The sequence below is a fragment of the Hippoglossus stenolepis genome, chromosome 4 (assembly GCF_022539355.2).
Source record: "Hippoglossus stenolepis isolate QCI-W04-F060 chromosome 4, HSTE1.2, whole genome shotgun sequence".
NCBI lineage: Eukaryota > Metazoa > Chordata > Actinopteri > Pleuronectiformes > Pleuronectidae > Hippoglossus > Hippoglossus stenolepis.
Window position 1 is genome coordinate 14,660,273 of NC_061486.1, and position 13,539 is coordinate 14,673,811.

General features: G+C 40.9%; 1 protein-coding gene across 3 annotated transcripts in view; it reads right to left on the reverse strand.

Moving 5' to 3' along the window:
• The window catches only part of si (sucrase-isomaltase (alpha-glucosidase)), a 74,767-nt gene that overhangs the window by 26,469 nt on the left and 34,759 nt on the right, over positions 1–13,539 (reverse strand). For all 3 annotated transcript variants that reach the window (XM_035154466.2, XM_035154464.2, XM_035154465.2), the window contains exons 21-29: positions 12,139–12,263; positions 11,439–11,527; positions 11,039–11,088; positions 10,275–10,466; positions 7,418–7,567; positions 7,115–7,321; positions 6,787–6,941; positions 3,689–3,854; positions 819–915 (exon numbers count right to left, since the gene is read on the reverse strand). In XM_035154466.2, coding sequence (XP_035010357.2) covers positions 819–915; positions 3,689–3,854; positions 6,787–6,941; positions 7,115–7,321; positions 7,418–7,567; positions 10,275–10,466; positions 11,039–11,088; positions 11,439–11,527; positions 12,139–12,263 — 1,231 coding nt within the window. The remainder of the gene's footprint in view (positions 1–818; positions 916–3,688; positions 3,855–6,786; positions 6,942–7,114; positions 7,322–7,417; positions 7,568–10,274; positions 10,467–11,038; positions 11,089–11,438; positions 11,528–12,138; positions 12,264–13,539) is intronic.

The window sequence follows — 13,539 nt, forward strand, 5'->3', positions numbered from 1 at the left end:
CACACACGAGAAGAGACTAAGGGGAAGCTGGTGATCCTTCTGTGTCGCCCTGCTCATATGGTGCATCAAGCTGGAGGAGGTGAAATATTTCAGTGGACATCTTGTAAAGAATGGTGAGCATCCTGGGCCTCATTTTTCTGTCCGAACCCATCCATCCGACTCTGTCCCTCAGACCAGTTTAGTGCATGATTTCTCAGATTACAGTCGTGCCCAGTGTAAAAGATCAGGGGGCACAAAAACACTATATGTGCCTTCTCCACTTTCACCCCGTCCTGTGCTCTGATTGGCTGGAGTTGGCCAGAGTTGTTGCTGACTCTGACTAGATTTCCAGCGGGTTGGAAATCTGATCAGTCCAACAGGGTTGTTGAAGAGTTCACGCAGAGAGATTCACGACTGCCGATCAAGCGCCGTTCCGGGGCTTTTGTCTGCAGCTTGAAAAACTTGACGGCAACAGGCAAACAGGCAGATTCAGGCCATTTATACAAAATGGGCCACTAAGAAATGAATAGATATAGCTGTATGTATGTGTGTGTGTGTGTGTGTTCATTATGTGAGTACATTACACAAAATTGGAGATAAGTAGAAATTGCTCAATGCACTGTGTTGGCCTTATATGACACATCCTGTCAAAGGACATGTGCTCTAAACATGGAAAACAGCGTCACTCATTAATACATAAATGCTCACTGCATACATAATTCAGTGGGATTATGTGCACGTGTGTGTGAGAGCGGAATGTTTGTCTTCTCATATGGTGCACGGCAGTGCATGTGTACATGTATATGCACGAGACTGTGTTTGTGCGTCTCATCTCTCACCCATGGCATTGCTGTTCAGCAGCAGCACACCGTGAGCATCGGCGGTGGTCTCCAGGCCCATATAGAAAGGATGCACCCCGTAGCAGTTCATCTTGTTCTGCAGCAGAGAGAATGAGAGTGAGAATCAAAGGGAAAGAGAGACGGGATGTATGTCGGTTAAAACGCTGGCCTGCTCTGTGGTTTGTGCAAATGTCGGCCTGTGCACCAATGTGTTTATTCATGAGCATTTTTCTTTACATCTGAGAGGGCACTTCACATCGCATTTATTTGTACGACATACAATGCTACAATAGGCTTGCTCCAAGCATTGTCAACATTCAATGGTTTACCCAGAATGAGAATGAAAAAAATCGCAATATTATAAAAGGAAATATATATCTGTTTGTATTTTTTTGTGCCCACACTTTACTATTAAACTAGGATTGAAACTGGCCTGAGTTTGACGTCAACAGAGAGAGAGGTTATTTGGGGATTTGATTTGCTGCCGGGTGCCATAACAAAATCAGAGAGTCCTAAATGCAGCATACAGAACATTCAAATGAAAGATAGAACTGTAGTTGGTGGTTACCACACTCAACTTGGCCACTTATTAACACTGATTACAGCTTCCTTCTGATGTTTTATCAAAGGTTTATTGTTTAGAACGCCCGTCTAATCAATCTGCTTGTGTGCCTGAAGGCATTCATTTAGTCTTTTGTTTCTTTTGTTTCCATTATCAGTAACACTCTATCATATTTGAATATACCTCTGTCTTTTGCAGATGCATGTTTAAAACTGTTTGCATTGATTCGGGCTTGTACAAACATGAATGCGCTTCAGTAATTACGCATACTAGTGCAATGCCCGTTCTAAACCTGCCTGTTTGGAACGGGCTGTTTGCTTGGCCAGTGGTGATGCTGATTGCAGCTTTCTTTCTGAAACTGTAAAAGTGACCTCCAGTAATTAAGCGATGGCAAGCAACAACCTGTTGCTGGTCTCAGTCCACAAAACGCTGCAGTTGCACCACCGCTGATGAACAAAGAGCTGTTCACCTGTTTAGTGAAGCTCGACTCAGTACGCAGAACCCCAAACTGAAGGATCAGTTGTGGAAGTCGTTGTCGTACACATGCTGTTGTCGTAATTGACATGATTTAATTTGCGTTGAGTCCCCGCCGCTGCTGCTACAGAGCACTGGTCGCCTGTTTTTTAAAAGTTTATTAATATTGTGTCTAATGTCACGTGTCTAAATCTTACCAAAGTTAACACTGGACTTCCTCGGGCCAATAACAATACTACGATATTTTCTTCTTGTGCTAGTGACTGAGTTTGGACTTCACGTGTTTCTACTGTAACTACTAAGTGGGTCCCTGTATTGTCTTCAGTGCTCAGATGAGGACGAGGATGGGACGCGACAGACGGGTGGATGGGGAACAGAGAGAAAGGTGGCGGGGGAAACCTGCCACTTTCATATGTCACCGCTCCGCGAGGAAAACTCCTGGGCACGTCACACTCTATCAGCCTCCACGCACTCTCCTGCACCCGTTGGTGCATAAGAAGTTGTTAAACTGTAATATAATGGCTCCGAGGAGCAGCTCTGTTTCTATGTCCTTTTTGTTTGGATGTTTCCATGTGTCTGTGGGGCTTTCACATGTTGTGATGGCCTGACTCATGAGGAAGAAATGTCAACAGCTCTTCCAGGCTCTTCCAATGGCCTTTCAGACTTTCTTCTCCTTCTGGACACATTTACATGGATGTGCATTAGTCTGACTTAGGATACTCTTCTACATACAACAGGATGTGGATTCTGCAAATCTGTCACTGTTCTAAAAAAATAACATTCCTCTATTTGCTCCGAGGCAGACAGCCTAGTTAATGACTGAAGGTCTTCTATTCCCATCAGTTATACAGTATTGCGTGTCTTATTGGATACAAGAACACATTTTGAACATCAGAACTTAACCACAAAAGTTGAATCAGATAGTTTGCAATGTAGTCACTGACTTTCTATAATGTTAATTTCCATGGGTTTTAAGCTGTGTTATTGAACTGTATTTAAATACACATATTTGTGTAGAATTTACCCAATTTGAGTCGCTGAAAGTTTTCTTTTTGTTCTTTTTTTTTAACCTGGCAACGTTAAAGTCACCTTCACTGACTGGCAAGGCTGTGGTTCAGAGCCATTTGCACAGGTCATTTCACATTGGTGCAAAGAACCTCCAACAGATTTAGCAGAGGCAATGGCTGCTAACAGTTTACACAATATGACATTTAATACACAAGTTACTATCGCAAAAAGTGGACTGTGTGTTATGACTACAGGAAATAAGGATTTGACTATAACGAGTTCCACACTATCCAGTAAACCAATATAAAATGATTCATGTACTCCTATTTAAAGTGCTGTCTTATCCAGTTAGTGTATATACAGTCCATGTCATCCTGTCTCCTCTAAAAAAAAAAATCTTATCTCATTTTCATCTCTTCATGTCTTTCCCACTTTCCCCCCCCTAACTCTAATGCCCTTGCTCTCTGAGGGCCCCGTAACATTTGTTTGAACGCTGTGGAGCTGTCTTCAAAGCTCAGCAATTAGGCTTGATATGCTGATGCAGGTGGAAACGCATCCGGTCCTGCCTTGACGCTGGTAGGGAAACATGATGACACTCTAAAACCACATCAAAGTGTCGTGAGAGGGAGAGAAGTTTACACACTGTGCAGGAAGGTTGTTCTCAAGTCAACTCTGCGGTCTCTAGACAATATGATGTTAAAGACACGGTGCTCTGCGCCATCAAAAGCACAGAACTGGCATTAAGTGTAGAATGATAACTGAATCTGTATTCATTTTTCATGTGTGTGTACGTGTGTAAGGTTATGTGCTTCAGTGTGGTACTTACGCCAGGAGGTTGGTCCTTGGAGAACATGCCCCAGGTTTGATAGTTGAGGTCGTGCCTATAGGTGGGATGCTCTGTCTCTCCAAAGCCGTAGACATACTCCGATGACAGAAGGGTAGATATCTGGATGAACATGTCTGAGAAAGTAAAACCTGGACCCGTGTCCCAGCTGAGAAAAGTGACAGAGGATCAAATCAATGAGGAGAGAGAGAGAGAGAGAGAGAGAGAGAGGTGGGGGGGTGTTATTGTCTAGACACAAATAGGCATAATAACCCGTAGGAACTGCAGGGATTCCTTTAACTAACTTTTTACATTTCAACCGTAACTACAAAATCACACCGCATTGCTCGACTGTTTCGATCATGATTGGTGAATAAGAGGAAACTAGTTGAGTTGCTGATGTGCAACCTTCCTGAACATATCTGAACTCGTAAAAGTAGGAGTTAACTGATCGTTGCTTTAATCTCACAGAGAAAAAAAGTTTTTTGTTGTAAATGGTTTAAATAAGTTTTTATACAATGTCTCAATGTATTGCTTGAAGCATGTGTATTGCCTAAATTGGCTAGCGGTTGACTATGTAGAGGCTGTTGAGGAATTTTTGACCATCCTCACACATTACCGTACATGCCACTTTCTATTATGTATATTGTATATTACACATTATATCTGTGCAGGAAGATTAGTGCCTGTCTAATTCCACAGATACTCCCTTCTATCTTTAAGCAGTACTAAATATCAGGTTAAAGATAAAGGACAAACCAACAGTACATTGTATTGTCTACGCTTAGGGACTTTCATATCTAACTCAGATGCGCCAGACAGAGAGGCACCAACTTCAACTCTCACCGACTTTCACTTTTTTGCGTATTTCACCAGTGGCAAGACGTAAGGACACAATGTGATTTAGGAATGCATACTTTAGCCTTAACTATCCAATGGGATGCGAACACCTCCATGTAACATAGAGTGACAGCAATTCTAGCCATTCATGGATGGGCTGTTAGAATGGGTGACGCAAGTAGCGGAAGATATATGGGGATGCTGTGGAAGATATATGGGGATGCTTTGGAAGATATATGGGGATGCTTTGGGAGACAGCTTCAGACTTGGGGGTCACAATTGCTCATGTCCCTCTATTAGCGTTTGTATATTGTTTCACCTTCTGGTCTCCTTGATGCATCAAGTCTACATTCAAATTTTCTGCATAAGACCATTCACCAACTTCCAGAAAACGTCAATAACAGAGGCCACTTTAAGGGAATGATAATGTATTGTGCTTGTCAAAACTATATTAGGCACGTAATGCATGATTTACCTTAATGGTTACAGCAGCATTAAATAGTACTTAGCATTAAGTATTCATTTACTTGTTAGACATTCCTTCATTCAGTAAAGTCTCATGTCAATTAAGAAACAAGTCGTAAAAGTCCTGAACTTATGTCACCAATTACCTAAATATATTTTTATTAATAATCACAATTACAAGAGAGTTAGTGGATATACACGCACCTTAAATACAACCAAAGAGCTGTAAAATGCTGCGTTCACACCAAACGTGAATCAGATTGTTTGGACATTAAGATTACAAAGTCAAAGCAAAGACGCAAATAGATGCACATTCATGTCACACTGGGCGACATTAACTGCACAAATAAACCTGTTATTTGCTTTACCCACTTAAGTTGAAATATTTGAACTTCAGCAAAAATTTGACCCGATGTTGCAAAAGCCAAACAAAACTCGCTGGAGACAGATCCTGGCACAGACCCCAGCTTGCAGATCATTAAATTGAACACTGGTCAGCAAAACCTTGCTTTGGGTTTGGTGGGAACAGAACATAAAACCACCAAGAAATAACTGAATAATGAAACTAACTTCACTTCACGGTCTCTGGGTTTGTTGACTCCTGCTTTCAACATACCTTAGTCCAGCCACTTCCAAAAAAACACTTGTTTTTATCCCTTTTGAAAAACTGATCTCACAGCTACTACAGACTACACACAAAGTTGGTTTCAGAGCTCTCCACAGTACAGGAACTGCCTTATTTAAGGTCAACCTACTCTACACTACGAATGCTGGTGACTTCTCAATTCTGGTTCTTTTAGATCAAACTGCAGTATAATATATATATTATGGTGGACCACACACACACCAAACTGTTATTTGTTATAATTTTCTACCTTTATGCCCCCTTAGGTCATGTCATCCATAAGCATCCAATTTCATTATTATGCAGATGATACCTGTATTTTCAACTCATATCCTCCCAACCCAGTGTTCTAGCTTCCCTCGAGGCCTGTGCGTCCACAGCTGTGTCAGAGAATTTGCTTCAATGAAACACAGATAAAACAGACTCTTGTTTGGTCTTCTCAGTTCTAGATACCATATTCTTTATAGTTTTGGCTTTCTGTGTTTTATTTGATTATGAACTTTGATTTGATGCTCAGGTTGAGATTGTTTTCCATCCTGGCTTTATGCAGCTTACACCCATTTCTAAAATAAAGGATATTTCTCTTCTCATCAAGATTTTATTACAGTCATTAAAACCCTTTTCTCTTCACATTTACACTACTGTAGCGCCTGTTCTCATGTCTCAGCAGGAGCACACTACATCATCTGCAGTTACCAGACTTACTTATTACCGATACAAGGGGATTTGAACGCATCCCTCCAGTTTTATCTGCACTTCACTGGCTGCTAATAAAGTTCAGAATACATTTTAAGATTGTTATTTTAAATTTTGAATTGATTTCCTGGACTGGCACCAAACATCTTCTGTAATGTTTTTTGATGAAAAAGGTAATAGGTAAAACTTTGCCATCTTTGAATCCTGCTCGGAAAAAAAGGATAATGCTATTTTACGCATATAGTTTTGGGGAATTGTGTCATTTTAAATGTTGTTGACTTCATTGTAACACTTTGTATATTTTTTTCTGATATGTGCTATAAAATACAATATTATATATATATATATAATTTTTTTATCCCTGTTATATTTCATCCAAATGACAAGAAACAACAATCAATTCAAACCTGGTGGATGAAAGATCTAGAACACAAAACAACAATGCAATCCCTCTTGAAACAATTGAACTACTCACATCTTGGTCCCAGTAGTTTTCCTTATGACCTGGATGCTGAATGGGTTGTCAATTACAATGACTTTGTAAAGCCTCTTGCTCTCATCAGTCTCAGGAGCAGCAGGAACCGACAGCGGCACTGGAACCTCATAACGATCCATGGCTGGGTCCCAGATCTGGACAAAGAAGGCGAATTTAGGGTGTCAGAGAATTTATTTGTGTGCTTATGTGGAGCAAGAGGGATGGGTTCACTGAAGATAAGAAACACAAGGGAAAGACACAGAGAGACACAAACACTGCTATGTAAAAGGATGCAAAACTACTGGTGCACAAACAAACACATGCACACCTTGAACTGCAGCATGTCACTGCTGTGGTAACGGATCTCAACACGCAGAGTGTCTACGTCCGGTGACTGGGGGCGACCGCTGCTCCCGTACTTCTTGTTGCGAGTGATGCCAAGTGTCATGCCCGAGTTGGTTTCTTCCACTCTGTCAACAGTGTAACCAAAGTCTTTTGGATAGAAGCACCATGGAAGACCTGCAATGCTGCTTGGCTGAGAGAGGAAAGAAAGGAAAGCGTAGGCATTATCAGAATGTATAAAACAGGTGTACACACTTAGTGTTGGGACAATATTAGAGTCACTTCTCACCGCCCAGATGCAGGCTCTGTCCTTGCACTTGGCCTCATCTGCATTCTCCTCTGGATAGCAGTCAAAGCGCGGGGTCTCCACTGTTTCCAGTTCCCACTGCACCAGGTGGGTCTCCCCCAGGGTCAGGGAGAGGCCGGTCAGGAACAGAACCTGTGTATGTGAGAAAGCGTACAGGAAGAAGAAGAGAACATGAGGCTGCAGTTATTATTAATCCGGGGATGCCACCGTGGTAGCTTTCCTCTCAAGCTGTCTGGGAGCGAACAACCTCAAGTAAGCACATGCTTGCTTGTGAATGTGTGTTTGACGTTGCGTGGGCTATCAATAAAGCCACAGTTGTTAATTTCCCTTGCTGTTTCCACAGCCTTTGCTGTGAGTTATGAGTCATTCTCACAACATATCCTGAGGAGCCCCTTTCACTCGGGATGGAAGCACCAGTCACTACAGTCACCATCCGATGCATCCTCAGCTGGTGTTGTTGAAGGAGATTTGCATGAAGAATACACGGAGGCAGGAACAGAAGGGTCTGTTTATTCCAGCAGTTGCTAGAGCTTTTATAACCACAGCACTGACGTTTGTGTGTGCGTCCCTGTATGTGTTTGTTATTGTGACTACAGCCAAGTTTGATCAGCACAAGGTCAAGCTAAAGGGTTAAGCTAACAGTTATATAACTGGTCAGAGAGCACTGGTCGTTTAGATGTCCAGCCATACACAATACAATACACCCTGGTGAGAGGATATCCAGCTTGTCTTTTTTTCAATCGGTTCAACAGTTCTCTTGTGTAAAAATGCATCATGCAGGACACACAAGAGCAGAAAACGTTTATTTCAAAAGAAAGACACGAAATTCAAAGGCAGTGAAAAGAGGGAAGCAACAGGAAGCGGAGAAACAGGGGCGGATCCAGGGGTGGGGCCAGGGGGGGGGGCACTGGCCCAAGCTGACATCTGATTGGCCGCTCAAGTGCCCTGTCAATCATATATATTTTATTTTAATAAAGTAATCAATTAATAAAAATGATGTTAAATATGACAATTTGTTGTCAAGAATGTTTATGTTAATTACACAATGGGCTTGCACAAGGAAATATTTTCAAAATATATTAAACAATGTGCCTTTGCTCAAAGCTATAGAGCTAACAATAAACTAGGAATGACTCAAATGAGCAACTTACTGAATCAGGAATGGTGCACGGATGTTAGACATACAATCGGCCCCTCTGTGTAAATTGTGGCCCCTTTATGGCCCCTGATTTAGTATGAATGCTAGATCCGCCACAGATGAGGAAGAAGATAAAATAAAGGAAGTAATAGAAAGATGGCATGAGGACTGTAAAGGGGGGCTTTTTTTTACATGCACTGCAGGAAGGAACTTATTTGTAATAAAACATTATGCTATCAAGTCAAAAAAAATGAAATAAAGCACAGGCAGCCAATGTGACCCATGCATTGTAAAGTATTGTTCTGTTTGAGTGTATATCGAGCTAATGATGTTTGGCGGCTGTGAGCTATATTCAAGGCCCAGACCGAGAAGGCATATAAAGACGGATGGAAATGACAAGGCAGAGTTTAGGTTTAACAGCACATTTACCCTTCACCCCCAAGAAATGATTACCGCTGAGAGTCATTTGATAAATGCAGGTTTGTGTGTCTGACTAGAGAGACCTTGAGGATCAAACAAGCACAACTACAGACACATAAACACGTTTCCTCACAATTGTACACACACAAACACACACAAAGCACACCTCTATAGTATTATTTAATTGCACCTCTTGACACTTCATAGACTCTCGCTTTTTGTTCATAACCCTGAGCATGTACCGTAATGACATTGCTATTTGTCATTCTTGCTCTCACAATCCTCACCCAATGTAAATTGTTATCATTCCTTATACTTAGAGGCTAACCTTGAGATGTACAAGAATGTTTTTATCCCTGGTCCTATTGAAATAAATGGCAAAAGTCTACAAGGGTATAGCCACCGCAGAACTCATCCACCCTGCATTTGACTAGCAAGGTTTTTCAGACAAAATGGAAACTAGATTTGATGAATCAAAGTATAATGCTCATTCTCTTACTAGCCTTGGTCGTGTCTCCATCAACTCCCGAGGAAAACATATTTAGCCACTAGCAGCTAAAAACTCCATTGTGTTTACTAACTATGCCAGTCCAGGCCAGACCAGTGCAGGTCATGAGTGTATGGTCGGTCTTTTAGAGGTTCTTATCTGAAATGAGCTGCCTGATGCTGCTGCTGGAAACAAAGTTGTAAGAGACCCAAATAATAAACTGAAAGATGCTGAACATGATTTGTTTAGCTGAGGAGGGAAACAGTAGAATCTGGACTTCACAAGAGGTTCTTCAATAAAATCCTTACACAAAGTAATGCATAATACATTTTTAACATTAAAAAAACATTAGCACTGCTTTAAGAAATATTACCTGTCATATGCCTACACACTTCCTACAACGGAGTATCAGGGCCATTTAAAGGAAAAAAATATCCGAGGTCTCACGAATAATGACATAATTTAAGTGGTTGGTGTACAAGATAAAGTAATTTTACAAAAGAAAAAGTAATTTAATGAAAATAAAGTCGTAATTTAAAGATACAAGAAATCCTAATGTTACGAGAATAAAGTTGTAATTAACTGTAAGAAAAGTCATAATATTCTGAAAATAAAGTCGTAATGTAATAATAAAAAGTCATATTACTGCCAAAAAAAACTGATGTAACAACAATGTAAACATTTCCGCCGTCACAAGACTTTTCTGTCTTGAAAAGGGGAAAGAAAGAATTAATGGTTAATGTTTAAACTTTACATTTGTGCATGGCCATGTCTCCGAGCATGTGTGAGTTTACCTTCTTGACACCATCGTACTGTATGTTGGTGTTGGGCAACACCCTGGTAGATCGGCCACGTGATCCAGTGCCAATGAGAGTCACAGTGACGTTCAAAGGAGGAGTAGGCACCCCAAGGACAGTAATATTCTCGAACTTAAGGTTGTTTGGGTCCTTGTAGCCAGCCTTGGTCACCTTCATTGTCAAAACTCCCTAAAAGGTAGAGGACACAAACATATAGGAATAATTTGAAGTGCATCTTCTTCGATTGATATTTCTATCATTATTATGCCTTGGTTTGTGTTCTGCAGCACATGACATTTCCTTTAATTACGGATGTTTTAAATGTACAGAGGGATAGATTGATAAAAAAGAGTCTATTCCGGTGTACTTAGCAGTCCCAGCTTACATCACTCGTGGCTACAGAATACAATTGAAGCAACCAGCTTATGAGCTCTCCAAACTCATGCCCATCAGTCCAACATCTGGTCCAATACATTTCCTGCCTGTAAACCCTTCCACCCCCAGTGTAACGTACAGGAAGAACATCACCGGCATACATTAAACATGCAAGGGAATCCTCAGTGCTGTGTGATGTGGGAACATAGGGTTCCTGATCCAACAAAGCTACACCAGTATAACATGGATCAATCATGCTTGGTGTTCCGGAGTGGGAAAGTCGAAAGTCTCTGGTGGCTTTGAACTTTGAACTCAATTTCAGATCAGAAGGAATATGTGGGCTGGATTCGAATGATGGTGTGCAGGCATGTGAGGGGGAAACTTACGTAGTCAACGGAGAACGTGTAGTGGATGTGGTTTCCTGTTTTGACTGTTTCTGTAAATAAAAAGAAGAAGAGCAGATGTAAATGTTTGGTTTGACTCCCGAAATACAGTCACACAGAAAAGCAGAGTGTCTGTCCTTCGTTTATTGAAGTGCGTGAGCTGACTGACGATGTTTTAACAGCCACGATGACTCATTTGATTCTTCGCGTTTGACGAGGTAAGTGCTTCCATTTGATGCTCATAAAAGAACACCTGCAATGAGCGGTAATAACAAGATGCAGATGATCCTGTCTCACACACACACACACACACACACACACACACACACACACACACACACACACACACACACACACACACACACACACACAAACCGGCTGAAATGAGAAAAGGCAACAATACCTCGGGAATCTCCATCATCCCAGAATAGCTCCCCAGCTGCCTTGTTGTTGTCATCAAGAGCAACGATCAAGCCCATGGGGTTTCGCCGACTACAATTATATGAATCAAATGGCTACTAATCTGTGCAAACAGGTGCATGTGAATGACACAATATCAAAGAAGACACTTTTTTCCCGTTATTACTGTTTGGTAAAGCTCATTGAAATCTTTTGAACATATTGTATGGATAACTGTGTGTGTACTTGTATGGATTCTTTGTGGGGACCATTTTGGGCCTAGACCAAGAGCTGTTTGAGGGTAAAGACTTGCTTTAAGGGTTTGGTTTAGAGCAAGGTTTAGGTTAGGGTAAAGATTATGGTTATGGGATGTTCGCACCAAATGGGAAACACAAATTTCGTGCAATGAGATTACATACAATATCAGTGTAAAGACGCAAATAGATGCAAACTTTGCTGAAGTTGAAATATTTGAACTCGAAAAAAATGCTTACTTGCTTTCTTTGCGCAAGCACCACAAGTAAATACAAATGATCCTGCAGCCAAACATTTGCTTAGTGTTTGGTGTGAAGGCAGCATCGGGGATTGAGTTGTGATGGTTTAAGTTAGGTTAAGGGGCTAGGGAATGCATTATGTCTGAGTGTCTCTCTGTGTGTGTGTGTGTGTGTGTGTGTGTGTGTGTGTGTGTGTGTGTGTGTGTATACCTGTCTGTGGTGGTGACAGCAGGTTCCTGTGTGGGGAGGACCGCACCACCTCTGATGTGTAAACCAAGCTTGTCACCTGGCAGATACATATCGACTTGCATTTTACGGTCTGCCAATCGTTCCATCTGATGGGTAGGATATATACGCATATTAATTCATCTACACACACCAAAAATTCTCTGTATGAATCTCTGTGGGCAAAAACAATCTGTAACACACCCCCTTAAGAAAAGGGGCAGTGGTCATAAAGTTGCACAAGCCTGACTTTGAAAATTATTAGCTATGGGTCTGAACAGTGACTGCGATTATGAATATGTTATAAGTCTAAGTCTGCAAACCTGCTAATCAAACACACTGGACATAGGATACTATGCTAATGCGAGAGTTCCAGCCTATGGATGGTAAACCTAGATGTTAATGATGGCTTTCGTTTCCCCCCTGATTAGCAAATATTTGAATCTGATTGCCTAAGTTGTTAAATTAGGTTTCATTGTTTTAGCTTATCAACTAATTAGTACAATATCAGACGCTCAAAGTAAAAAATGGGTCCATGGTTAGATGGAACTGAGAAGCTTAAAATGAAATTTGAAAGTTTCTATTTAGAGAAAGAAGCAGTTCATCTCTTTTATTGGTCGAATGCAGATGGTACGGGCAACGTTTTTATCAGCGCTCGACTATGCAGATGAAATTTACGCGGCTGCCCACACCCTCATGTCACTCGGTGCCGTCTCTCACAGCTGTAAGATTTATGACGGGTGACAGTTTTAGAACCCATCATCGCATCCTGTGTGGGAGGGTAGGCTGGACATCACTCACCATGTGAAGGGAACAACACTGTCGTCTTTTAATTCATAACGCTGAGCTACTGTTCCATTTATCTTCACTTTTAAGACGCAGGGATATGGGGAACTCTACTACCTCACAAATATGTATTACTACATTCAAATATATGAATATTAAATTGGGGAAAAGGTGCATATGATGCTCTTCGTATGTGCAAAAAAATCCTCAGGCATCCCTTAAATTATACATTTTATTTACCCTAGAATAGTTGAAGCAGTGGTTTACATAATAAATGCTACTTTTATACCAACATGTACTGACATTGTGTCTTCTTATATATTTTGTAAGTCATATCTCTTGTGTTTGAGCTATATTTAAATGTAACAATTCTGATCTTTACACTTTACATTCAACACTTTTTGAAGTATGGCTTGATTTGGTTTATTTGAAAGGGCAGCCATGTGAGTGTGAGCTTTGCTCTATGACAGTCCCTGAATAAATAAAGCATGAGGATAAGAATTTGAACTTTATTTTTGTCTGTACCAGACTTAACTTGTTAGTATCTTTCTCAGCTACTTATCAAATTGGAAAAAATTCATAAAATAAAAAATAAAAAGT